The 27984-nt window shown below is 40.1% G+C and overlaps 2 protein-coding genes across 4 annotated transcripts in view; one reads left to right on the top strand and one right to left on the bottom strand.

Annotated features, from left to right (window-relative positions):
- Positions 1 to 27984, top strand: part of LOC101746443 (uncharacterized) — a 170951-nt gene that overhangs the window by 89912 nt on the left and 53055 nt on the right. The gene's annotated exons all lie outside the window — the stretch shown is intronic.
- On the bottom strand, positions 7608 to 27902 carry LOC101744332 (uncharacterized). 3 transcript variants are annotated; one of them, XM_038019521.2, is made up of 9 exons: positions 22455 to 22736; positions 17437 to 17527; positions 16217 to 16351; positions 15624 to 15724; positions 14165 to 14191; positions 13815 to 13841; positions 11654 to 11791; positions 8381 to 8504; positions 7608 to 7747 (listed from the first exon to the last, which is right to left on the bottom strand). In XM_038019521.2, the coding sequence occupies exons 1-9, from the start codon at positions 22525 to 22527 to the stop codon at positions 7675 to 7677; spliced, it is 789 nt and encodes a 262-aa protein (XP_037875449.1). In that variant the 5' UTR covers positions 22528 to 22736; the 3' UTR covers positions 7608 to 7674. The 3 variants fall into 3 exon arrangements, 2 of the variants coding, with proteins under 2 accessions (XP_037875449.1, XP_037875452.1); XM_038019524.2 differs by lacking the exon at positions 17437 to 17527 and having other exon boundaries at positions 22455 to 22595; XR_009976298.1 differs by lacking the exons at positions 7608 to 7747; positions 8381 to 8504; positions 11654 to 11791; ... (1 more) ...; positions 14165 to 14191; positions 17437 to 17527 and adding an exon at positions 14198 to 15113 and having other exon boundaries at positions 22455 to 27902.

The following is a 27984-nucleotide window of genomic DNA, read 5'->3' on the forward strand; positions in this document are numbered from 1 at the left end:
TTAATGATACATTCGATTTAATTTAATTAGATAGTAACTTACATAATATGTGTGTGAGTGTGTGTGCGTGCGATTATGTGTGTGTGTATGTACCTAGTCTTGCCATAAATACTGAGACAAAGGAAAAAAAATCTATTGCAAGTAACATTTATTACTTTTACAGTGTGTTAGTTTAATATAAAACAATTTAAAATATAAAAAGCTTATTCGAAGTGGTCTCCATTGGCTGCAATACAGTCCTTTAAACGTTGAGTTATTAATAGAAGCACGCACTCTTTCCATGGGAAAATTTTTCACTGCCAATCGTACGGATTGTTTTAGGGACTCCAAGCTATCATGGCGCTTAGAGCAAGCCTCTAAAACTGACCATAAATCACAATCCAGCGGATTAAGATCGGGACTAGACGACGGCCAGTCTTCAGCTCTGATGAAGTCCGAAACGTTCGTTTCCAACCAAGACTGCGTACCCCGAGCTTTATGACCTGGCGCCGAGTCTTGCTGGAAGGACCATTCTTGATTATTGAACATGGTGTTGTTAAGGGGTTTCACTACCTTCTCAAGAATGGTATCTTGATACACTTGTGCCGATGTTTTGATACCTTTTTCACAAAAGTATGGCTCAGTCACTCCTTCATAGCTAATACCCCACCAAACCATCACTGAAGTCGGATAGTGCCCACGTTGCACTCTGTCGACTAATTGGGAAGCTTCCTTAGAGCTTTGAGCATAAATACGGTCATTTTGTTTGTTAAAATGTTACTCAATTGTAAAAAATTTCTCATCCGTAAACAAATTTTTTCTATGACCTCCCTTTGCGTATCGCTTCAGTAGTTGTTTCGTTTTTACCACCCTATTCTCTTTTAAATTATCAATTAAGAAATGACCAGTACGTCTCTTATAGGCTGCATGTCCTAAGTCATCTTTTAAAATACGCGACATGGTTACACAACCCGCTACACAAACATTTTACTAATACCAAGCGTATGGAGAGTTTTAAAAAATGAATTTGGCCCCATACCTACTTTGTGTGATGCAATCACAGCGATTCAGTTCTCTTTATCACCGCACTCCATTTTAATATCGCAAAATATTGTACAATGTATTGGCGCCAAAACGAGAAAACTCAATGAGCAATCATATAAAAATAACAGATTCCAAATTCAAATGTAATATTTTGTTTATTTTTAATTGTAACAGTATTTATGGCCAGACTAAGTATTTACAAACAAGGTATTTAGGCATCTATTCAGTTGTTATAATTTTTCTGTATGCACCTGTTTTGAATTGCAATCCAGATTGTAGGTATATTAAATTTTTAAACTTATAATTTCTATAGTTGTAATATGTTTTGTGCATCCATAAAGGAAAAAAAAATATATGTATGTTGTGCCGAAATCGCACAGTGGGATAAGGGCGAGAAGAAGTAGAAGATGATTTTAATGATGGTGGTAGCTTTACGGGTGGTAGGACCTCTTGTGAGTCCGCACGGGTAGGTACCACCATCCCACCTATTTCTGCCGTGAAGCACTAATGCGTTTCGGTTTGAAGGGTGGGGCAGCCGTTGTAACTATACTGAGACCTTAGAGCTCATATCTCAAGGTGGGTGGCGGCATTTACGAGTTAGACGTCAATGGGCTCCAGTAATCACTTAGCACCAGGTGGGTTGTGAGCTCGTCCACCAATCTAATCAATAAAAAAAAGAAGAATAACGTAATATTTAATAAACGACCAGCTGATCCGGCAGACTTCGTAGTGCCTCAATCGATAAATAGAAGACCTAACCTTTTGTATAAAATAAACTAAAAACAAACAAAAGGAATCCGTCCGAGAGGGGACACATCAAAGGAAAAACAAAATTGTTATTTTTATTTAATTCCGAGCATTTTCGCACGCAAATTAATTGCAGACTGATTTGTCAGTTAGTTAGAAAAATAAGCCTCATGACATCGAAAATTTAGGGTTCGGAGAATCACTCAAAATAATGGAAAAAGAGTTCCGCCACGGTAGCCATAGCGGTAGCCACGGCTCACAACATTAATGACGTGTGCGGAGTGAACACTACAAACAAGCGCACGACTCGTTATTGGTTTGAATGCTTCCGACATGGAAATTTTAATCTAAAAATGAACCGCCCGAAAACTAAAGTCAACAGCGTGGAAGCTGACGATGCTCAATCTACCGCTGAGTTAGTAGCTTTCAACGTTAGCATCAAAATAATATTGGTCCATTTGGAAAATCTAATGAATAAGCCTTTTTCGAATATTTCTTACAATAATCTAAATTACACTCACATTTAGCTGAAATTCGATATAATATATGATGATTCATCTCACGATGGGTATGCGTCACTAACGTCATCATTATGAAAACTGATACTTAGACCTTATATCAGAAGGCATATGGGAGTATTTCCGTTATATTACCTATCTGTGAGTTTCAGTAATTGCGTCATGGCAGAACTTTAAAGATATTAGGCCATCAGAGATAAGTATTAAGTAGGTTCTTCATTAAAAGCTATGAATCCTGTTCATTAAGGCTCAAGTAAAAGAAAGCCCTTTTACAGCTTTACGGTAAAGCTCTGTCGCCAGGGACGCTACAGCGTAATACAGTTCTCTCTGTTTTTCTGTTAGGGTCAATTTTGTGAGAGATAGCGTTTTAAGGTTTTAAAAAAGAGCGATTAACTGGTGATAGGTCGTTTTATGACTCGGCGAGGGTCGATAACACCACCCTGTCTACTGTATTTTTGCCGCGTAGCAGTAATGCGTTCCGATGTGAAGAATAGGACAACGGTTGTACTATAAGACTGGGATTTAGAACGCTTGTCTTAAAGTGCATTTCGGTATTTGTGTTGTTAATGTTTATAGGCACTTAACACAATAACAGCAACCACTTAACACAATTTGTGCCGTGAATTTGTTAGCCCGCGCAATGAAAAAGTAGGAGTAGGTCTCTTGTATGCGTTAATATGAAATGCACTGTATTATTGCAACGATTAGTGCGGCTCCATCTTCAAACTGTGGTGTATCAAGGTTATTCTTACTCGAAATATAATGAGCCAACTGATGTGGTTTGTCTAATGAATTGCGTCCTTTCTAGAAAGGCTTGTATATTTCTATTACGATATTTAGTTTTTTGGCTTTTTATTCCTACCTTTTTGCTGGTAGCCTAAGATGCTATTCCGGCTACGCACGGACGAGTAAGTGATTTGCTAACATTAACCCTAGCAAGAGCAGTGCTTCGCAGAATATACTAGCGAATCGGGATCGCGATCCACTGAAAAGATCCGACTAGAAACTCAGTGGGTTAGTTCGCTCATCTAAAAAGTTCCGAGAGTGAATCCAGGGATCCGACAAGACATGTTTCGTGCGACGGCAGCTTTGAGTTACCATACGCTTAGGTATTGACGATGACAGCCAACAAAAATATTGCTGTTTTGTAAATCAAAAGAATAAAAACGCTATCGCTTGTGTTTGAAGGCAACGTCGGAGGCTTAGTGTATTCGCGGGAGCATTGTGAAGGGTTCACTCGTCGGTTATAATAATTCCTATTGTCACTCGTCGCTGAATACGTTCCGCTGAGTTTCTTCGCGTTTTATATGTGCCGTAAGACTTCAAGATGAGGGTAATAGAGAATCATCGTAATAAACGTATTTACAAAAGGTCTGATCTATAGAACAACTCAAGATTTTTAGAGCACAAAAGATGATTAGACTTGAACGAAGCATTAAAAGATTATACGGCTTTTTTTTAAATTAAAAATAATTTAGGAGTAACGATGCTCGAGTTTTGTTTACTCTGTGATATATCGAAAGGGATCATGCCCGCGGATGTATCATTTTCGGTCACGGAATCCACAGAGAATCTACCAGACTAAATGTTGGAATTATATTACTTACGTAAGCATGAAAAGCTTAGAATAGGTATATATTTAATATTACTAGCGGCCCGCTCCAGCTTCGCTCGGGTCTTTAACAAAAATTTAGAAATAAAAAATTATAATACACGCACATCAGTCCTTTTCTAATTGCGTCAGGTTACTAAAAAATGAAAATTATAAAGATAGTTTTGAATATTATTATTTTAATGAACTTTTATTTTCATTTAAATTTTTTTTTATCTCTTAATTTATTTATTTTATATTATGATTCTTCTAATTTTCGTAAAAAGGTCATACATACAAAACTGAAACCATTGAGTTTATTGAGTCAAAGCTTCACTATAAACGATATTCGAAGTTGTTTTATTTTTTTTTAATAAAAGAACCCTTATCGTGACATAACTATAATAGTTTAGATATTCTCGAGTTGGTAATCTATCGGCTATAGTTTTTGACATATCATCATTTTCCTGCCCCGCTCCTAGTCACCTGGGGTCGGCGCAACATGTTTTCTCCTTCGATACTCCTCTATCATATAACACATCTTCGCTCACTCCCCCCTTACACATATCGTCTTTCACAAGTTTCACACAATCCATCCATTTTTTCTTAGGTCTACCTCTTCCTCTAAAGCCTTCCACATTTATAGTTAAAACTCTCATAACAACCTCATTGTCATTTCTATAGTTTGGTTTCTGACATACTTTATGACATATGCGTATGTCCCGCTATCTATTTCTGTCGTAAAGCGACTAAAAGACTGCGGAAAACATTAAAATACCATTGAGACTACGAACTCAAGTCTCTTGAAACGTTATGACATTCATGTAATGTATACATAATAACACTAGATATTTTCCTTTTCTAAATATTATCGTTGTATCAACTGCGCAACTGAGGGTTTTAAAGTTCTTTGGTCACATCTCCAGAAAAGAGCACTAATTGGAGAGACTCGTAGTCCAGGGCCGGGTGGAAGGCAGGAGATCACGCGGCCGCTCACAGACCCGCTGGACTGACTTAATAAAGAACTGAGTCCACTATGGTCGAAAGTACTCGAAGCGCCTCGAACCGCCAGACCTGGAAGCGCAATGCCTGGGGGGCGGTCCTCGGGAGCATGGGAGACCTAACGGATCCTTCTGCACATACATCAGCGCAACCACGACCACTCTGACAAGAGTGTTCGACTGAGAAGAATAAAAATATATCATCGCTGTGGTAAATGGTATGCATAAAATCAGAGATCGAAACGACATCTCACCGTAGCTTGTGTCATTACTTCGCGGACAGCGGCTGTGAAAGGTTGTGTTGACTAGCTGAATACTTAAATGTCGTTTTAAATCTGTTTTTCGACTTCTTACCTGATTAAATTGATATCAGATACCTACCGAACGCCACAATCGACGTATTGATACTTAATGTAATTCACGGTGAGAACTTAGCGTAAAGTGACCACGTTATTAGGTACATTAAACAGTTTATCGCGGAGATTAATAGCTGTTAAGATCACTCACTCGTCTATTCGAATACCCCAGCGGCCTTTTCATATCGATAAGCTGCGTCATTTCCTGAATGTTTAGTAAAACATGACGAGTCATTCCCTGGACATACTAAACTCACCCACCCAAATACTTTATTTCTTGTTGTTGATATTCGTAAATAGATTTAAACTTGCCCGAGTCATGAGATAACCACCGGTAATCGTACTTAGCTGGCGACAGAGATGGTTTCAAAAATAACATAAAATAACGAAATAATGTATTTAAAGTAACACGAATAACAAAAAAGATCGAAAAAAGATAGAAGATTTTTATTTTGCCTGTTAAGATCTAAGATACTTAAAACAAAACAACGGTACACTGTGACAGAAAATCGCTGAAGCAACTTTGTAACTTATACACCCTATTTACTTTAGCACCTAAGGATGCCTTAAACCAACGCTTATTGCTCCCTTCACATCCGAAAGACATCTTAATCTTTAACTTACAAGCACACAAAAACTTCGAAACACTCAATTAAAGTTCGGAGTGTTAGCTTACGAGCTTAAAAGTGTTCTCGGAATTCGTTTTAAATTTTCCGAAGGGAAGTTGAATCAGCTTAATTAAAAAAAAAAGTAAATTGCTTAACTCGAGGAGATAAGAAGCTGATAATGTTTCTTTAATTAAACTTTCTTGTTGATACGGTTAAGTGTTTCAGCGGGACGTATTTAATAAAATGTTTTAAATATGTATTGTGTGTGTATGTATGTGTTAAATATGTATGTATGTATTTCGGTATTTTGATTTCTTCATTCCGACGAGTTCAATACTTTTGATGAAACTGAAATAGCCTCTCAAGGCTATCAGCAAAGGTAGAAAAAAAAATACTTGTCGTAAAAATTTTCTAATGAAATACGTACTCAACAAATGTTCACGATTGACTTCCACGGTGAAGGAATAACATCGTGTAATAAAAATCAAAACCCGCAAAATTATAATTTGTGTAATTACTGGTGGTAGGACCTCTTGTGAGTCCGCACAAGGTAGGACAACGGAAAACAATGCGGTAGGTACCACCGCCCTGCCTATTTCAGCCGTATGCAGTAACGCGTTTCGGTTTGAAGGGTGGGGTAGTCGTTGTAACTACTGCGACCTTAAAACTAATATCTCAAGGTGGGTGGCGGCATTTACGTTGTAGATGTCTATGGGCTCCGGTAACCACTTATCACCAGGTGGGTTGCGAGCTCGTCCACTAATGTGAGCAATAAAAAAAGAAGAAGAATAACGTAATATTTAATAATAGATTTAATAATATTTAATAAACGATGAAATAGCCGTTTTACAATACTGGCAATTTGAAACGTAATTTGTGTATGCCTAGCCATACATTCTGGATTATAATAAACTTTATTTTAAAATAAATAATAGTTTAAAAAAAGACGTGTATGGGCTCCGGTAACCACTTAACAACAGGTTGGTCGTGAGTTCATCCATCTTCTTAAGCTATAAAAAAAAAGATGTATACAGAATTTCAAAAATTCAATGCGGCATCATGATCACTTTACAAGAATACCTTACAAGCACGTAGCAAACACTGCAAACAATATATTGATTATTGTTTATAGACAAAAAAGGATAATCGCAAAAAAAAAAACGCACAGTCAATAACTCACATAAATTCAATACACACCTATAAAGAAAGATAATAGCATTTATTTTTCAAGCGCCATTTTCAGTCTACAATAACGCGGAGCCGTGTAATTTTCGCAAATTAATCTTTTCGTATCGTTGTTTTTACAAACAAAATCCCTGTAGATGGATAAATTATCGTTTCATACGGACGAGGGGCGGTATTTTTTAATTATTTTCCGCCTAATAGCCTATTTGTTGAAGCTTGGATGATAGCCGTTCTGTGAATTCGAATAAATTAACGGGTGAATTTTACTGTTTTCACGCCGTAAATTTAGCCAAAAATTTAATTGGATTAATCATTGTGAGATGTGTTTTCTTTTAAATTACGATATATTAAATGTGACACTAATAATGTGTCAGTAAAAACAGAACAAAACACTAAAAACACTAATCCCAGGTCGTATTGAAATGGCTTGCAATCTATGCTTTTGTCTTAACCTCAGGCAAGATGACGATCAAAACGTATCTAATATTGTACCTATCCTCTGATCATAATATGTATTATGTTAAATTTGATCTCAGAATTATGTGTATTTTAGGCAAGAGAGTGATTAAGAAACTGAATGTAATGCAATACTTTAATTTAGCGTTTTTTTTCTCTTTCATTGTATTTGTATTCTGATGCGTAAGTCTACAACACTGTGTTTTCACTGAAACTAAATTGTATATTTGAATATTCTTCTTCGGGATAAAGAAGCAGGAATCTGCAAAGATAAAACAAGATAAAAGTTGTTTCTTTTTTTATTGCCATTATAGGCAGACGAGAGTACGGGCCGACTGGTGGTAAGTTGTCAATGTCGCTTAAGGACAACAACTAGGGCCACAGTTAAGCCGTTGCCTATAGTAAAAAGTTAAAGCCCTCTTACAAAATTATTTTGCACAATAACCGTTCTTCCTGTTAAAAAAGTGTTTCATGCGACCATATTAGTCAGATTAAAGCGTGGTTTGATTAGTTACATCATTGGTGGAGCTTTTTCTGAGCTCAATCGGATTGTTATTAGCATACTGTTTAAATGTTTTTCGGTTTGAAGGGTGAGACAACCACTATATCTAAAGTATCATTGAGACTTAAGATTTTGCGTAATTACTGGTGGCAGGACCTCTTTTGAGTCCGCACGGGTAGGTACCACACCCCGCCTATTTCAGCAGAAGTAAAGCAGTAACTATACTGAGACCTTAGAATTTATATCTTAGAATTTATATTTATGTTGTAGATATTTATGGGCTCTCTGTCTCTCTGGCTCTCTCTGTCTCTAATATTTGGGGGAGGGCAGTAATATACTCCGTAACAGTTTATTAACAGGTGGTGGGTAGTACAATAAATACATAAGACTTACTTCTTTAGTGGGAATCGACCAATAAGGTCGCGCAGTAGTGTCGTGTGTGACATCAGGACATGCTTCGCGATGTCCGCGTGCTGGACTACTCGGTAGGCCCACGCCGACCACTCTGATAGTCTCGCTGCAATTGTAAAACTATATTTTACTGGACCATATAGGTAAGCAAGCTTATGGCCTTACAAATGGCGACAAATGAACCCAGAGTAGCCAAGAATCGAAACGCCCTATCACTGCCAATCATGTCATACATGTAATATATAGTAGGTACGTATCAACTTTTTTCACTCAGCAACGCAGCAACATACTTTTTTAAGGGATTTTATGTCCTGGTAACTAAGACCTTTTGGTCAAGTCTTATTTTAATTTATATTCTTATTTTTATCAAAAATGATATTGTGGAGTGAAATTAAACGAAATGAGATGAGATTATATAGAATGAAATATAAAAAGTCTCAGTAAAATGGTGGTCATTTACTGAGACTTTTTCAGTGGATTTTTGTAAGATCCCGAGAATTTACGTCCAGTGGTTTTTTTATTTTCTCTATTACTAAATATTAGTTGAAATATGGATGAATGAATGGTAAATTATATAATAAAATAATATCTTGAACTGCACTAAAATTCGCATGTCAAATAATGACAAAGCATACACACTGCTTTTAATTTATGTAATAACTCATCTTCACTATATAAATTATATATATTACTATACTATATATATTAGCGAATAAATGATTTCTTTCTTTCTTTCTTTCCACATATGTGCATTTTCACAGATACTAAATAGTTAATAAGCTACCTTTATTACACATTTAAACCTGAAGAAACATTAAATAAACCAAATAAAACAAATCACACAACTTCACTCCTCGCGTTCCCTCCAAAAAGTCCAACGCCAATGTACCTACTCTTCAAAAATTCCCTAGCCTCTTATATGCACTATTTTTGATACTTGAAATGAAGGTATATTTAAATTTACAATTTATATTGATCTATATATTAATACGTGAAGCAAAAACTTTGTACCCTTTTTTACGAAAATTGCGCGGACGGAGGAGTATGAAATTTCTCACACTTAAAGCGAATATAGAGAAGGAGTGCACAATGCTAATATTTTTTTAAAATAATGCCTAAAAGATACTTTAAATCAATAAAGAAAACATTACACACACTACCATGCATTTGACACAACACATATATAAAAATATACTCTTTGCTTACTGTCAGTTGGAATTTTTTTGTTATTGTTTAGTCTGTGGTCGAATTTTTTTGTCTTTAATATTATTGATCTATAGTGCAGTTTTGGCTAATACTGTGATTATATTATCGAATTATAATAGTGTTTGACGATAGAACCATAATAATGTTTAAACTTATAATTTCATTTAATTATAGTCGAATTTCGACTACTGCGGGCCACTAGTACATTATTAATCTATTAAAAACTGTACAGCTAACGTCTAGTTGCCCACTCAAGTCCTTGGGTCACTTCAGACAAAAGTATTTGTAAATTTCACGACGCAATGTGTTGGTTGAGAACCGCCAGTAAATAGGACCTACAAGTAACCACTGGACCGTGTGGAATCTATATATTAATACGTGAAGCAAAAACTTTGTATCCCTTTTAAGGAAAATTGCGCGGACGGAAGAGTATGAAATTTTCCACACTTATAGAGAATATAGAGAAGAAGTACACAATGCTAATATTTTTTTAAAATAATGCATAAAAGATACATTAAATCAATAAAGAAAACATTACACACACTACATATCATGTATTTGACGCACACACGCATGCATACTATTTATTGTCAAACTTTTGTTCTTGACGTCTGTTGTCAAATTGAGAATAGAATATGGTTTGTCTTTGTTAATATTTTTTATAGTGTAGTCTTGGCGAAATTTGTGATTATAGAAGTATAAAATATAATCATAATAGTGTACAAACTTACAATTCCAATTAATTATAGTCGAATTTCGACTACTGCGGGACCTCTAGTAAGTATTAAATCATTATTTTCGAAAATGAGAATTCGTGTCATTTCTTAATAATCTTTCAATCTTAAACGTATTCCAGTTCATAGTGTTCTCCCTGGCGAGCCCTTACTCCGATTCCCGGAGACCATTAAAATGAGAGTAACGCAACGAAATGTCCGGGGGCGCAATCAGAATACTCTCATAATTATCGTCGAAGCGCTCCCTTTAACGACTCAGTAATTCTTTACGATGTCTCGTTGTTAAATTCTAAAGAAGGCGTATCTTTCGTGGAGGCTCTTAAGAAAATCGTCGTATTACGTAGCCGCCCACGGCCGTCAGATGATTTTGTGTCATTTCGTTTTGATGTGAAGGGAATTTGTTGAAGTAGGTAGATGCTATTATATCAGTAAAATAGATATACATAAGTAACGGGACACGTCACTTAACAAAATTACTTATATACTAAATTAAAAAACATTCTATAAAAGAAGTACTTTTACTGGTGGTAGGACCTCCTGTGAGTCCGCACGGGTAGGTACCACCGCTCTGCCTCTTTCTGCCGTGAAGCAGTAATGCGTTTCAGTTTGAAGGGCGAGGCAGCCGTTGTAACTATACTGAGACCTTAGAACTTATATCTCAAGGTGAGTGGCGCATTTACGTTGTAGATGTCTTTAGGCTCCAGTAACCGCTTAACACCATGGACTGCGAGCTCGTCCACTCATCCTAACAATAAAGTAAGTTGTCTTAGATTTATCGTCTCTACTTCACAATTTCAAGACATAAAAAGTCTTAAAAATGCTTTTTTCTTAATCAATCAGTAAAACATTCACTCACTGCTTGTTCGCGAAACAACTAACTCGTCTTGACTGTCTCCGTCCCGTGGCTATTATGGGGCTACACGAATTGGACAGTTCAAGTTGTAGGATCACCAAACTGCGCTTTCTATAACTCAGTTAGAACTCAAGAACTCTCCTGCCAACGTCCGCTAATTCTACAGAAGCCAATTATTTGGTGAAGTTCCATAAAGCATTTTAATAGTTGGACTTTATGAATTTTCCAGGTTCGAGCCTAAGTGGGACTTGAAGGAGTTATGTTTTTTTTATTGCTTAGTTAGGTATACGAGCTCACAGCCCACCCGGTGTTAAGTGGTTACTAGAGCCCATAGACATCTCCAACGTAAATGCGCCACCTACCTTGAGATATAATTTCTAAGGACTATGTATTAGCTAAGGACCCACAAGCCCACAAGAGGTTCTACCACCGGTAATCTCTCCTCAAAAGATTTCTCCTCACCTTGTGTAGGGTCTGTTTTATCGAAGTGACTGAGGTCGGGGAGATCGAGGATCATATCCAGATTCTCTTCTTCAAGTCTTAAGTACGTTTCGCCTTCACTTTGATCTAATCGGTATGGATACGTGACTTGTGCTGTGGCTGTAAACAATGCTCTCATTATTATTATTTTAGTTAAAAATTTTAGTTACTTTAGGCTTATGTTCAGCTGTAGACATGAATAGATCGGTTTTTTTCCCCTACCTATGCTGATAGCCTTGAGAGGCTATTTCAGCTTCTCCTTGACCTGTCGGTGAGCTCACGGGGCTCTAACCGGGAGTATTGCTAACGCTGGCCCTAGCAAGAGCAGTTCTTCGCAAAATTTACCACCCGATCGGAAACGCAACCCACTGAGAAGATCCAACGAGAAACTCAGTGGGCTAAGATCAGTTTCACAGTTTCATTCAGTATATTAATAGCATTATTTTAATGTGATAGCGACGGGTAGTTGGCGCCATATTTGTTTCAAAAACATCTACACTATTTAAGTGTTTTTCAATATTATATATGTTGCCCGCTACATCTGTATATTTAGATTTTTTTTGTTTACATTGCTCAGATGGGTGGACAAGCTCACGGTCCACCTGGTGTTAAGATCTTAGACGATCTTAGACATGACTTCTAAGGTTCCAGTCTTTACAGTAGGTACAGCGGCTGCTCCATCTTTCAAAAGCCCACTGAATTTCTCGCCGGATCTTCTCAGTGGGTCGCGTTTCCGATCCAGTGGTAGATTCTGCGAAGCACTGCTGTTGCTAGGGCCAGTGCTAGTAACAGCCCCGTGAGCTTACCTACACGTCAAGGAGAAGCTGGAATAGCCTCTCAAGGCTATCAGCATAGGTAGGGGAAAAAATCCTCAAAGTCGACACGTATTCATGGCAGAAATGGACAGGGTGGACAGGGTGGTAGGTAGGACCTACCCGTGCGATTCACAAGACGTCCTACCTCCAGTAAAAAAATTGGTAGAGGCTCAACTTTTAACGAATGAAGAAATGGAACAGAGATATAGCAGTGGCTGTTATTGATGGTTTTGTCTAAAAATATTTTCTCTACTCTTATTATTCTGAGAGGAAATAGGGAGAACACATCTGTATAGAATAAAAGCTGTCCGCGTTATAACAGAGTCAACAACCGTAGCCCTTTAACCTCAATTTATAAGTAAACATTCTACAGTATATGTTTCATAAACTTAGGAGAACTTAGTGAAGTGCGCCCCGGGACTTTAGCGTCTATAATCTGGCGCGGTAAACTTGAGAGTGTGAGAACAATAGGATGATTACAGAGTGTTCCGAGAGAGGCATATTGAATGGGCCCTCGGACCTCTAAGGGACTTGTTTATGTAGCCATTGTCACGGATATAATATTGTTGTTAGCAACATTTTCGGTATTCAAAATAGCTGATGTAAATCTTCGGGTAGATGTCTTTCCGGACGTCAGAACAGCTTATTTAAATATTTGTTACTTAGATAGGTATACATAATGTATATATAGGTATATATATAGAGAGAATATAAACCGCACGGGTAGGTACCACCACCCTGCCTATTTCTGCCGTGAAGCAGTAATGCGTTTTGGTTTGAAGGGTGGGGCAGCCGTTGTAACTATACTTGAGACCTTAGAACTTATATCTCAAGGTGGGTGGCGCATTTACGTCGTAGATGTCTATGTGCTCCAGTAACCACTTAACAACAGGTGGGCTGTGAACTTTCCATACATCTAAGCAAAAAAAAAGAAAGAAGTTACAAATATCAGAAGAAGCTTTTTTGTTATGATATTTTACCAAATTTTTTAGTTTGAATGACTCTCCTGTAAAGTTACAAAAGTGTCGCTTAAACAGCTTTTCACCCTTCGATATCAATTAGCTTTTGATTACACAAGCGATATTTCCAGGCTTGATACTATTCCTTGAGATATACTAGGTAGTATTCTTAGTGCCGGCACCATAATCCACTGTGACCTTCAACCGCCATTGCAGCCCATAATGTCACTGCGCTGATCAATCAATTATTATTCAGCTCAATGAACCCGAGTTGGGTGCATAATGATGGAATGAATTCTTCCACCGGCCTAACATTACAATTAGCGAAGTGTGAATAAAAAATATATATTATCATATAATATAACTCACCATTGCCAGTGAATCTTCGTAATGGCCCTGAAATCAATTTGTTCATTTCAACTTCTTTTTTTGTATAGTTTTTTTTTTAACATAGAATAAAAGTTTTAGACACTTCTTATATTCAGTAGCTGTATGTGTAACGTTTGAACATAAATTATGTTACTTATGGAATTTAAATGAAGACGCATATATTAATTAGTTAAAATTTAGCTTTGTATATTTTGTTTCTTCGGTAATTTGTTCCTTTCCCTACCGTACTGTGCAAGGAAACTTAGGTTCCGATTTGAAAGACGGAATAATTAAAATTCTTTAACGTTTCAGGCTTGAACGATTAATAAAAATAAAATTTCCTTACATACCTTTATGAAGTCCGATTTTTTGAAATGCTGAAATAATAAGAACGAAGAATAAATAATTTTTTTATTGGAACCGCTTACTTTTATCCGGAATACGTTTTCGATTACTATTCAATATTACGTTATGTAAACTGTTAAAAATGAAAACTGTTTAGAAGGAGGAAAGAAAGTTTTGTTCACCAAAAGCCGTTTTTCCATTTAATATCATTGTAAATTTACCAGTATTGGCTCAAGTTTCTGGGAGATTTTTGTTTCGTTTATTGCGTACATGAACCACCTGGTTTATGATGTACATGGTGTACAGTAGATTGCTGATCCCGTAGACATTACGTGGTAACCGGCAGTTTCCTTCAGACACGAGGCTTGAGTTTGAAATGCCGATACTACTTTGGTGAAATAGCATTCGAAATCAGGGGTAAAGCGTGCTATACATGCTTTGTATATTGTTTGGTGTTTTGGCACACACAATATAAACGCGTGCTTGTTAAAGAGTTTCACGACTGAGTCATTGTGGCGAGTCTTGTGGTCTATATCCAGCAGTGGAGGTAATAAGCCGACGATGACCAGTAAATTAGTTACCGTCGACCGTACATCGTGCAAACCCTGTAGTATTTATTATGAGAATGTGCTCCTCGCCACACATGAATTACAAACTTTTTATATTTTGTTTCCTATCAACCATCGACTACTTTCGTATCCATATGGCTAGCTAAATTTGCAAACATTCCAAGAGTTTACATTAAATAGGTACAGGAACACCGATACTTCTAATCATTTGGATTTATTACAAAAATTAAACTGTTCTATCATGTTAGTTACTTGTTGCGGGCCATATTATTCGCAAGCGAATTGGCATCATTCTGCAAATTCAACCAAGCGGGTTCGGACTTGAAGAGTGAAACAGTTGCTATACAACTCACATTTTCCGCTTAATTTCAGGGGGACCGGCAATCTAGGATAAAACACACTATTACTACCTAGGAGAAGTCGTTGTGGCCTAAAGGATAAGACGTCCGGTGCAATCGTATGTAGCGATGCAACGGTGTTCGAATCCCGCAGGCGGGTACCAATTTTTCTAATGAAATACGTACTCAACAAATATTCACGATTGACTTCCACGGTGAAGGAATAACATCGTGTAATAAAAATCAAACCCGCAAAATTATAATTTGCGTAATCACTGGTGGTAGGACCTCTTGGGAGTCCACACGGGTAGGTACCACCACCCCGCCTATTTCCGCCGTGAAGCAGTAATGGGTTTCGGTTCGAAGGGTGGGGTAGCCGTTGTAACTATACTGAGATCTTAGAACTATATCTCGAGGTGGGTGGCGCATTTACGTTGTAGATGTCTATGGGCTCCAGTAACCACTTAACACCAAGTGGGCTGTCAGCTCGACCATCCATCTAAGCAATAAAAAAAAACCTATAGTAAGGTTGATTAAAGTAGTAAATTCGGTCATACCACGATCAGGTTCATTGCAGTGTTCGGTTCCATTCAGTATTTGTTGTATTTTAAACGGCATTTCTAGCATAATAGAGTATTCCTTATACTGGCTGTTCATACTGAAAAAAGAAGGTTTAATTTATGAGTCATGAACTACGTAAGTTATAATAATTCAGTACAAGTGATTGAAGTCGGTGTTTCAATCGAACTATTTATTGATCGCATGAAACTTGATCGATTCTCGAATAATTTTTTTTTTTATTGCTTAGATGGGCGGACGAGCTCACAACCCACCTGGTGTTAAGTGGTTACTGGAGCCCATAGACATCTGCAACGTAAATGCCCCATCCACCTTGAGATATAAGTTCTAAGGTCTCAGTATAGTTACAACGACTGCCCCACCCTTCAAACCGAAACGCTTTACTGTTTCACGGTAGAAATAGGCGGGGTGGTGGTACCTACCCGTGCGGACTCACAAGAGGTCCTACCACCACACCTACCACAGTCTATGACCAATGTACACCGCTTAACACCAGCTAACCCATGAGATCGTTCACACGTCTGAGCATTAAAATTGTAAATATATCAAATTACTTTAAATAGATTTGTACCTGATAGCAACTAATTCACTTTGCTCTAGACCGGATATCTGGATGCAAGTTCCGGTGTCCGCATATTGGTACACGTAAGGCGTGTAAGTCTCAATACCGAGGTTCATATTGCTCAGCATAGACCAGGGTAGAAGCCTTTAAAAATTATAAAAAGTGAAAATAAAATAGTAGGATGAAACCCATTAGAAAAGGAGGTGAATATTATAAAAATGAAAGGAAAAATAGTTTACGGGCGATCTGAGGTCGGGAAGGGGATGGGGGTGAGTTTTTAAGTTCGAAAAATTTTAGCCCATCATTACTTAAAAAAAAAAACTTTTTGAATCTGCATTGTAAGGTAAATACTATCTCTATTTTTATCTGTATCAATCAACTCAAAGATAAAAATAGTAATATTTTCTTTAAAAAATAGTATACTTAACGTAACATAACCTAAAGATTGAAATTGAATGATATTTTAGTATAAGATTAAAAAATAATAATCTCCTTAATTTTGCACAAACAAATTTAGTTACTCCCGTGAAAAAAATATATATTTCAAAATACATAAAAAATATATTAAAAATCTATAAAAATGTATAAATATATAAAAAATATGTATAGTAAATATAATTTTAATAACTAACTTTTGGCCGATTTTCATGTATATTTCATATATTTTAAATATATTTTAGATACCATTCACTATCGGAAAGTAGAGATTTCAACGAACAGAAAACATACCAACTTTTTGGAAAAAGCTGATATTTTGGTGAATTTTCGATTGAAAATTAGGGTGCTTTTTCGATATTCATTCAAAATAAGGCAAAAAAATAAATATTTCTAATCAAATAAATTACAGCGTATTTGGGACATAAAAAGGTAAGTTTTCACCAAATTTCGTGATTTTTTTTTTTTAAAAGGATAAAAATAAAAAACCAAAAACTTGGTTTTTTGAATTTTTCACATAAATTTTGAGGTTATGTGAAAAAAGTGTAAATACAAAATTTTTAGATCTTTTTATTACCTACAACTTTACCATTTGACTTTTTTCCATAGGACTTTTAGTTTTGCCGGAAATCGAGAAAATCCGTTTTTTACCCTTAAAAACTCACCCCCATCCCCTTTCCCGACCTCAGATCGCTCGTAAATAATTTTTTCTTTGATTTTTATAATATTCCCCTCCTTTTCTAATGGGTTTCATCCCACTATTATTTTTTTGGTTTTAAAAATTATCGACCCACCCTGGTCTAAGCAGTGCGTTGTCTTTCAGTGACTTGTACTGTCGCTTGAAACATTCAAAGTCGGTTGTGTGGCAGGCAATAATGTGGCGTTCTGCGAATCGTTTAGGTTCATATTAGTTTGATAATCGATAATCATTACACATTTACGGCACTATTAACGCTGGCTTTTGAGTCTGCTTTGATAAAACGTGGAGGCGTGAGAGCCCTCAACGATTCCTTACATTTTAGATAAGCAAATCAATATGTTTTATTTTATGTTAATGATTTAATTAATTAATTAACGTACGAAAAATGGTACGCGAATCAACTAATGCTTTTCGCACAATTGATCATAGTTATTGTGTAGTGTTATAATAAGACATCACCTGTACGTAAAAACAACGCAATTAAAAGCACTTTTACGGTTTAGTCTCGAGGTTTTACTGTCATTGTACAGTCCGATGTTTCGAATATTTTAGTTTTTTTTTATTTATTGCTTAGATGGTTGGACGAGCTCACAGCCCACCTGGTGTTAAGTGGTTACTGGAGCCCATAGACATCTACAACGTAAATGCGCCACCCTGCTTGAGATATAAGTTCTAAGGTCTCAGTATAGTTACAACGGCTACCCCACCCTTCAAACCGAAACGCATTACTGCTTCACGGCAGAAATAGGCAGGGCGGTGGTACCTACCCGTGCGGACTCACAAGAGGTCCTACCACCAGTTTTCGTTCTCGCGGACGAGTGACAATGATAAACGCCAGATCTATAGTTGTTTAAATTGAATAATAAATCCAGATTACTCTCCGCCCAATCAGATGTTTTGTGCAAAAAACTACGTTATTATTATGATGATCCGTTACTGATTACATAGGAAGGATAAACTGACCAGCACGATTTCATTAATAAATTATACTGTTGTGATTATAAAGAGTGTCAGCGAAGGAAATGTTTGCGCTGAACCGGGAGCCCGTCTGTGAAGATTAAGACTAAATCTCACTTTCTTATTTGCGTTCAGAGCGTCGAGTGTTTTGTATGATATCAAACTGAGGATGAGAGGATAAACGGTTGTACTGAACCCGTGAGATGCACCGTGAATCGTGATGACTTGCAGAAGTGCATACAGCATACAGAATAGGCAGGTCGATTCAACAGCGTGTACTGCCTCGTCAAAGCTAATAATAGCTGGTGGTAGGACATAGAAGTCGCAGATGTAGAAGTCAACGTGGCCTAAAGGATTAGACGTCCGGTGCAATTGTATCAAGCTATGTACCGTTGTTCGAAACCTGCAGGCGCGTACCAATTTTTCTAATGAAATACGTACTTAAAAAATCTTCAGCGTGTAATAAAAATGAAACTCGAAAAATTATAGTTTGCGTAACTACTGGTGGTAGGGCCTTTTGGGAGTTCGCACGGGTAGATACCACCGCCCCGCCTATTTCTGCCGTCATATTTAACGGAGAGCGCACTAAAGCCAATTTACTATATACTATACACAGACTAAGTTCTCGTGCACCACTCTCCAAGTACGACTGAGATACATTTTACAGAACAGTCAAAGCATTCTTCTATTGTGCTATATGGGTAACCTATGGAGGGTAGAGGTTAGGAAAACAGTCTCTGTGTATATAATTTTTAATTTTTTTTATTGCTTAGATTTGTGGACGAGCTCACAGCCCTCCTGGTGTTAAGTGGTTACTGGAGCCCATAGACATCTACAACGTAAATGCGCGACCCACCTTGAGATATAAGTTCTAAGGTCTCAAATATAGTTACAGCGGCTGCCCCACCCCATTGTCCGTTAAATTCTGCTAAATAAGGGTTTCGATACAGTAGCTGGGTAAGTTTTAAAAAAGGCGCTGAAAGTTATTAGAATAAGATAGAGAAATAAAGAAGGACGAACGAACTGTAAGCACTACAAAATCACAAAAATATTTTATTTAAAGCTGATAAGAAAATGCAATCGATGTCTCCACGTTTTACCACAGCAATAATTTTAGGTTATATTGACAAAATTAGTTTGGACTACGTAAACATATTGTGAGGTCTTTATAATAAACTGTGACTAACTACTCTAGTCATTAAATATATTAAATTTCCTAACTCAGCATACTTCAATCAGTTAACACTGCTCAATTCATATCATACCCTGTGCCTATGCTAGCACCATTCTGGTGGTTTTTGAACTAGTGGGAACCTTTTTCTAGGTTCTCCCATATGAGACGGTTTTCCTTTCCTATACCCTCCATAGGGTAACCTAGTTCACTTGTCACCTGATGTTAAATGTTAACAGAGCTCATAGGCGACATAACGTTCATAAAACCGATCATCTTGAGACTGTGACATCTCGATCTTTATTGCTTAATAGACACACTTTAACTAACAAATTCATATTAGGTTTGAGTTTGGTAGATGGCGTCATTACAATTAAAAGAAAAACAGGTACTTACGTATTAACGCCACCGCGGCAAAAATTCTATTAAAAAGCCGATAAAAAGCAATATTTAAGTTTTTATATAGTAGCCTTATTGTTTGCACGCAGCAACTTTTTATTTATTTGCGCACGAAGCTATCTTTTGGTTTTCTTATTGTTTGCTGATTTTTAGCTGATTTTTGAGCTTAAGTTTGAATCCGCCTTATCTCCGGCGCTGCGGGAAGAGCAGCCCTTTCGCCCTTGCGTGCCGAAGCACGGTTACTCGTGCTCCGCTCCGTAGCTTCGGCTTGTTGGTCGACCAGCCTCAGCCGCTCCGCCTCGCACTGTTTCCGTGCTCCGTCACAGCGGGCGAGGACTGCTCTCCCTCCGCGCCTCCAGTTTTTATATACACTCTAGGGGTAGGGCAGACAAGACCAGGTGGAAAGTGGGGTGCTCTGATTCGCTTTTCCATATTTTTCGAATATTTGTGCAATTTTATTACCAACAAAACACGAGCAATTTTACTATAATAGAATTTTTGCTGCGGTGGCGTTAATACGTAAGTACCGAAAAACATGATTTTATGGCACAAATTTTAATTCCGTATTACAATTTAAATGTCGTTAGAACATACGTGTTGAAATGTAATAGCAAAATCTCTGCTACCTCTCCCAAGAATGAATGCGATGAATCGGCGATATAAGTTCAACAACCAGTCTTTGTCTTACGACAATAATGATTTAACATAACATCAAGCGCGCATGTTTGCAATAAATTTCCAACACAAACTTCTCAAAGAAGTCGTAATATTATGACTTAAAGTGAAACACAGAGCTGTAAAGAGTCTTATAACAAAGTTTCGTTCCAATTAGGGCGCCCATCTCGCGACGCGTTTCACAATTTCCAGAGTCGCAACACACGCGCGTAATGTCGTCTAACATAAGGAGAAATGAACGAAGTGGAAACGGACCTTCGACGTACGAAAATGCCGCATAATAATAGCTTTTACTCGGTGCTGTAAGAGTTCTCCGTGATGAATTTGGTTGGCATCGTTTTTCTTTTGTTTGTTTAAAGGACGCTTTGACTACGATTTATAAATTTTCAACTCCGAAGTCATCTTCAGAAGCAAATTACATGAAATTTCGTACTTTTTTCTAATTTTGGAAATGACGAACTTCCACACGCAAATAATTAAAAACGCTAATACAAAAATTTTACGGTATATATATGTATTTTTTTCTTGACATTATTTTTCTTTTTTGTTGTTTGGATTGTTTGACGAGCTCTCACATCCTATTTGATGTTAAGTGGTTAACGGAGCCCATAGTCATCAACAAAGTAAACGGCGCTATCTATCTCGAGGCTTTATTTTTATTGCTTATATGGGTGGACGAGCTCACAGTTCACCTGGTGTTAAGTGGTTACTGGAGCCCATAGAGATCTACGACGTAAATGCGCCACCCACCTTGAGATATAAGTTCTACAGGTCTCAAGTATATTTACCCCTGACCCACCCTTCAAACCGAAATGCATTAGCAGACGAACGCAGAAATAGGTAGGGTGGTGGTATCACAAGAGGTCCTACCATCAGTAATGTGAGTGAGTTTTAAGTCTCAGCTTTACAGTACAACGCCTGCCCTGCCCTTTGAAAGAGAAACGCATTACAGCTTCACAGCAGAAATAGGTAGAGCGATACCTCCCCGTAAGGGATCGCAAGATGGGCCTCTTTCATCTATCAAAACAATTACCAGTTAGATTGATGGTGTTAGCACCGCCAACCTGGCTGGTGGCAATCTAACTAAAATAGTTTAGAATAGATTACTGGTGGTAGGACCTGTTGTGAGTCCCCACGGGTAGGCACCATCACCCTGCCTATTTCTGCCCTGAAGCAGTAATGCGTTTCGGCTTGAAGGTTGAAGCAGCTGCTGTAACTATATAGACACCTTAGAACTCATATTTCAAGGTGGGTAGCGCATTTACGTTGTAGATGTCTATCGGCTTCAGTACCACTTAACACCAGATGATCCGTGAGTTCGTCCACCAATCTATGTCATAAAAAAATTTAAATACTATACACTTGTGCATGGTAGACTTGACGTTGTGCCGGCATAGAATTCGCTGTGGCTCCAACAGTGATTGATTCTAAGTTGGAGACCAGCTCATTATATTTTAGTATAAATAGGTTTATTAGTATAAAGAGGTTAAATTACATAAATAGTATTAGTAATTTTACTTGTAGGTTAGTTACGTTTAGAAAAATGTTCAAGGGCATCCTCCACTTTATTAATAGGTAGGTTAATGTAATTGTTTAATGTATTATATTGTGAATACATTTTTTTCCTTACATTATTCGTTAGATTAGTTTTTGTTATTGTGTTGTTTTGTCATAATTGTAAGGAACATTGTTATATAAATTCAGCACTATATGTCTTGTTTTGTCGTGCGCACATAACTTATGTTGCAAGCCAGATTTTGTTTCTTTTTATTTGTGTTTTTATGTATCTCTAGCTTGTGATGTGTATTGTGAGCCTAATAAAATAAATAAAAAATAAATAAAAATAAAATAAGTAAATACATATTAAATTACATAAATAGTCTGTACCGAAAATTTTGGTTAACACTTACCGAATTCATGTTGAGTTTTTCCAATTGAATTCACAGTATTAATGATTAATATAACGAAACATAATTGAAGCATTTCTGTTACGAAAAATTCAATAAATGTTGTTTGGCGAATAAATGTGATGTTAGCGACTCCGCAACGATACTAACACTGTAAATTAATAACTTCTGTACTGTTGTGACGCCGGTAATGCGATAACGACACAGGAAACTTTGAACTTGTCACATTTTATCAAAACAATGAATATGATTTTACGAGACGGCAGCATTTACATTAAAACTTCGAATACTCAATAAATATTTTTTTATTTGCTATAGAATACGACTTAGAATCGTATCCGGGCCCTCTGGTGCAGTGGTTTTTTTTTTTTTTTTATGATTGAGAGATTACTGGTGGCCCGAAGGCCTTTCCAGTTTCACCAGGACAGGTGGGCGAGCAAAGGCTCAGCCAGAAGGGGTGGGATTTGCTAACAGCTGCCCGAGCGCCTCCGAAGGAGACCTAACAACTCAAGAGCAATTGCTTCGCGAATGAATCTACTACCGGATCGGAATCGCGACCCGCTGAGAAGATCCGGCGAGAAACTCAGCGGGCTGATGCATGGGCTAGGTTGCACGTCGACCTCTTTGTCGAGTTCGACGAGTACGGTTACTGGGGTCCCTAAGCCTGCTCCTAGTATTAGAGCTGAAGGCATCTAATGCAAAGGTTATTGGATCTGATGGATCCGTAAGGACGTGTCTAGGGCGTCGACGGTGACTGGCTCCTGCATGATCAGGATTCGGTGAGTAGTCAGCGGCGGCAACGATAAGGCGATTATCATGACGCATAGCCTTATCGAAGTACCGTTCCGACGCTGACTTCATGTACTTCTGGATTGATTCAAGGCCCAGGTCGTCGTGTAGGTCAACGTTCCTCACGAACCACGGAGCCCCGACGGCTAACCTGCAAAAGCGGGATTGTAGGGATTGGAGGGTGTCTATGTGTGTGCGGGCCGCGTGAGCGAACACCACACTCGCGTAAGTCATGATGGGCCTTATGCAAGTTTTGTAAAGTGTCACCTTGTTCCGAAGGGACATTTTACTCCGCTTACAGATCATGGGATAGAGTCTGCCGAGAATGAATGCGGCACGGTCGCGGACTGTTTTTATGTGTGGGCGGAATGTCATAGATGCATCCAGGGTGACTCCCAGGTACTTAACCTTCCTGACCCAGGGTATAGGTTGGCCGAAGAGGGTGATCGGGGGAGTGATATTTCTCCTCCTAATGCGGGAGGAAATAAGCGGTGAGTTTCCCCTTTGAAATAACACTGCTGTGCTTTTCGCCGGGTTGATGTCTATGCGCCATTTTCGGAACCACTGTCCTAGGGCTAGGGCTGCGCTCTGAAGCTTCTTCGCGATTAGGGACTTATTTCTACTAGAATAGTAAACAGTCGTGTCGTCGGCGAATAAAGCTAAATGGGTCGGCGGCGACCGAGGAATATCATTAATAAATAAACTAAATAGGAGCGGTGAGAGAACGGAGCCTTGCGGCACTCCAGCCGTGAGTGGTCGCGGGGAGGAGCGGGTTCCCTCTACTCGATATCGAAAAGAGCGGTTCGACAAGAAGTCCCGTATGATGAGCACGAGACTATCCGGCACGCCCATGTTGAATAGTTTGAAAATCAAACCGTTGTGCCAGACTTTGTCGAACGCTTTTGCGACGTCGAAGAAGAGAGCTCCCGTGTATAACGGTATTGGTCGATTAAGCCCCACAAGAATGTGCTCCGTGAGGCGGTGCACCTGTTGTACGCATGAGTGATTTGCACGGAATCCGAATTGTTCATCGATGAGAATGCCCTTGGATGAGACGAAATCTCTGAGGCGTTTGTAGAGCAGACGCTCATACAGTTTGCCTAGAGACATGAGGAGGCTAATCGGGCGATAACTCGTCGGATGATTTTTTGGTTTACCGGGTTTGTGTATGCCGATAACGTCCGCTTCTTTCCACACCGTGGGAAAGATACAGTTAGCCATAGCGGCATTGAAAATAGATGCCAACATCACGATGAGTTGGACGGGTAAAAGTTTAATAACGCGGTTAGATATACCGTCGGAACCGGGAGCCTTGCGAGGACGTAGGTCTTTGATCAGGTCTTTAACTTCCATTGAGGTAACGGGCAGTAACGCGTCCAAGGGTGGCAAGGAGGCTCTGCGTTCTACCTCACTGTCTACTAATTCTACATGAACAGGGTCCGCGGATTGAATGCTGGGCATGCACTGGGCTTGCAATGTATCGGCCAGCAGCTCTGCTTTTTCGTCATCATCGAACGCCGCGAGTCGGCCTGAGGGGCCTACGAGAGGGGGCATAGTTACCACCGTATCCGATTTGAGAGTACGAGCTAAGCGGTAGTAAGACCTTTGAGAGGGCGCGAGTCCTTCTAAGAAATCAGACCATCTGGCATCTCGGACTTCGGTGATGCGAGACTTTACGTCGCGTTGTAGGGCACGCATTCGAATACGATTTTCCGCGGTAGGATACCTATCGTACGCACGGATCGAGGCGTTCTTAGCTCTAAGGAGTTCCCTAATATCATCGGGCAATTTGAAGCGGTGAAGGAAGTCCTCCGCTACAACTTGCTTCGATGACCTATCTAATGTCGAGGTGATGTGTGACGTTACGATGTCTATGGCTTCAGCGGTATCCTGAGGAGACGGGATAGAGTCCGGACTAAACGGAAGCGATGGTGGATCAGATTCAGCAAGGCTGATGCCCAGCGTGTGCCAATCCACCACAGTCCTCGTGACGGGAACGGAATCGGGAGCGCGACCGAGCTTCATAATGACGGGACGATGGTCTGAATCTAACTCTGAAACTACTTCAATCGAATTTAAGCGCAGAGTTACGTTTTTTAATAACGCTATGTCGAGAATATCCGGGCGATGCGCGATATTTAGCGGGTAGTGAGTCGGGGTCAGCGGAGCGACGATATCGAAGGCGAGATCATCGACTAACGCGTCGAGGCGCCTGCCATTAGGGGTTGAGGTGTGAGAGTTCCACCTGACGTGTTTACAATTTAGGTCACCCGCCAGAATGACAGAGCTTCCCATGGCGAGCAGCGCCTCAATATCACTACTTAGAACAATTTTATCCGGTGGAAGATAAACGGACGCGATAACGATCGGCGCGTGTCCAGTCAGTGAGATTCGGCATACTGATGCTTCGATGTTAGAAAGCGCGGGGGGGTCGAGTGGGACGCAATGCAGGGCTCTTCTATAGTAAATGACGGTACCACCACCACGAGCAGTGAGCCTGTCGTTCCTAACCATGTTGTAGTTCGCTATTTTAGGGTCGCGGCGCGCGGGCTTAAGCAGGGTCTCCTGCACCAAAAAGATGTCAATTTGATGGTCACGCAAAAAATCACAAACCTGATCACGTTGATTTGCGAGACCGTAAGCGTTAAAAAATCCTATCGTTACGGATAGGGGCTTGATTCTACTTATGTACGCCATTGATTACCGGCGGAGTGAGGGGAGGACGTACGTATTTAACGACGCGTATACGTCAGCGTATTCTTGCACAACGGCGATGAAGTGTTGTGCAGTGGAGGCGGCGCGAATGGCGTCGCCCAAAGCATTAACGCGATCAAAGTTGATCGACTGAAAAAAGTCGATCGCTAGAGCGAGATTGTCGGACGCGGTCGGAGGGCAGGTCGCGGGGGAGGGACGTATCGCGGGGGTGGGACGAGTCGCGGGGGAGAGAGTTGTAGCCGTGTTCGTGAACGGCAACGGTTTAGCCCAGGCCGAGACGCTGGGCACCGACGCCGGCACGAAAGCAGGCTTAGCCTTCGGCACAGAGGGTGCCGTGGCTTTGATGTCTGGGCCGAAAGCTCGGAGGCGGTTTTGGCGGGCGACGCGGCGATTTATTTTAGGGGCTCGGGGGCAACCACGGTAATTCGCGGGGTGGCCCTGTGTTCGGCACAGGACGCAGCTAGGCGGTTCCGTAGCGGTTTTTTGATCGCGAGTGCAAAGGCTCGTGGCGTGATCGCCCAAACACTTGACGCATCGGGAGCGCGCGTGGCAATTACGGGAAGAGTGCCCGTACAACTGACAGTTATGGCACTGGCTCGGAGTGCCTTTTTTATGGGGGGTTTCGACGGTTATTCCGGAAAGCCTACAGACTGTTCGTACGTTGAAAATTTGCTTGCCCTCGGGGGTAGGCTGGAGAGCGACGAGAACCATATTGTATGGCTCCCTCCCGCGTCCTGTGTGCATGCGGTGCACGGAATCGACCGGCAAACCTTGTTCTAGAAGGTCGGCCTTGATGAGATCGGCATCTAATTCCTTTGGGATGCCGCGTATGACCGCGCGAAGTTCACGCTCCTCCTGAAGCGTATAAGTGTGGAAACTTATACGCTCCTTTCGGAGGTAGCTTGAGAGGGCCCTATGGTCATCGGGTGTCGTTAACTTAATTTGAATCCCGTTCGCGAGGTTACGGGCGCTGATAAAATTAATTTTTTTGGCCTGAAGGGCCAGGGAAACTCGGTCCCAAGCTGCCTTCTCTTGAAGGATTACCGGGGGAGGGGTCTGAGTTTTATTTTGTGCCACTGGACGCGGCGACGGTGTGGCACGGGCAGGGGGAGCGACGGGAGTCGGAGGGCGAGGGCGCGACGCGTTCGCGGCTTTAATAATTTTAGCGGCCGCGGGAGCTCGGGACTCCGCAGCGCGCTTCTTACCCTTTTGTACCAGGGTGAATCCATCCGTCGATGAGGCGGGGGCGAGGTCGACCTCCATGTCTGAGTCAGAGTCGGAGGACGAGAAGGCAGCAGGCTCGGGAGCAGGCGACCTACGGGCAGATGCAGGACGTCCGTCGGACCCTACGGAACCCGCGGATGATCGCGCCAGGGGAGCAGCGGCCACGGCGGACGACGCAGCAGTTTTACCCACTAGTATAGGCGACGCGGGAGTGGCAGGCATGGCGGACGCTGCGGTGTACGACGCGGGAGCGACGAGCACGGCGGAATCCGCGAGAGGGCTCACGGCGTGATCGGCCTTGAAAGCCAGAAACTCAGAAGTGAGCTTTGGGTGGCGAAGTCGGAGGAATTCTGAAAATAAAGCTTCCATGATGTCTGACCCAGGTGGGGCTGTCCCGGGTCTTAAACACACTCGCCTTGCGGCGAGGCCCCAACTTCTCGGTACTTAGCGGTTCGATTGAACACAGGTGGCGATGCGGCACAATTACTGCAGGAAAAAGAAAGAACAAAAAAAAAAAAAAGGAAACAACAAAATAAACCAAAACAAAACAAACACTTCCAGGAACACACTTTGTCGGCAGATGTGCCACGAACAAAAGCCGGGTGAACAAAGGCCGGGCTAACAATAAAACCAGGCGAACAATGGCCGGGCGATTGAGTGGTCGGTGAGCACGTCCGCAGGCGGCGGGTGCTTCTGTCGGACTGGGTGCAGTGGTCAAGGTTCGGAGACTGAAAAGTCGCTTGAGACAATCTGTGTCAACGAGCCAGCGCCTTATCATCAGAATTGAGATATTAAAAATCTATAA

The sequence above is a fragment of the Bombyx mori genome, chromosome 23 (assembly GCF_030269925.1).
Source record: "Bombyx mori chromosome 23, ASM3026992v2".
In the NCBI taxonomy this organism is placed as follows: domain Eukaryota; kingdom Metazoa; phylum Arthropoda; class Insecta; order Lepidoptera; family Bombycidae; genus Bombyx; species Bombyx mori.

Coding starts and splice junctions, on each gene's coding strand:
- LOC101744332 (XM_038019521.2), bottom strand. CDS start 22,527: ATGCTTCAATTATGTTTCGTTATATTAATCATTAATACTGTGAATTCA. Junction 17,528..22,454: donor AAAAACTCAACATGAATTCG/GTAAGTGTTAAC, acceptor AACGATTCGCAG/AACGCCACATTATTGCCTGC. Junction 13,842..14,164: donor AAAAATCGGACTTCATAAAG/GTATGTAAGGAA, acceptor AATTGATTTCAG/GGCCATTACGAAGATTCACT.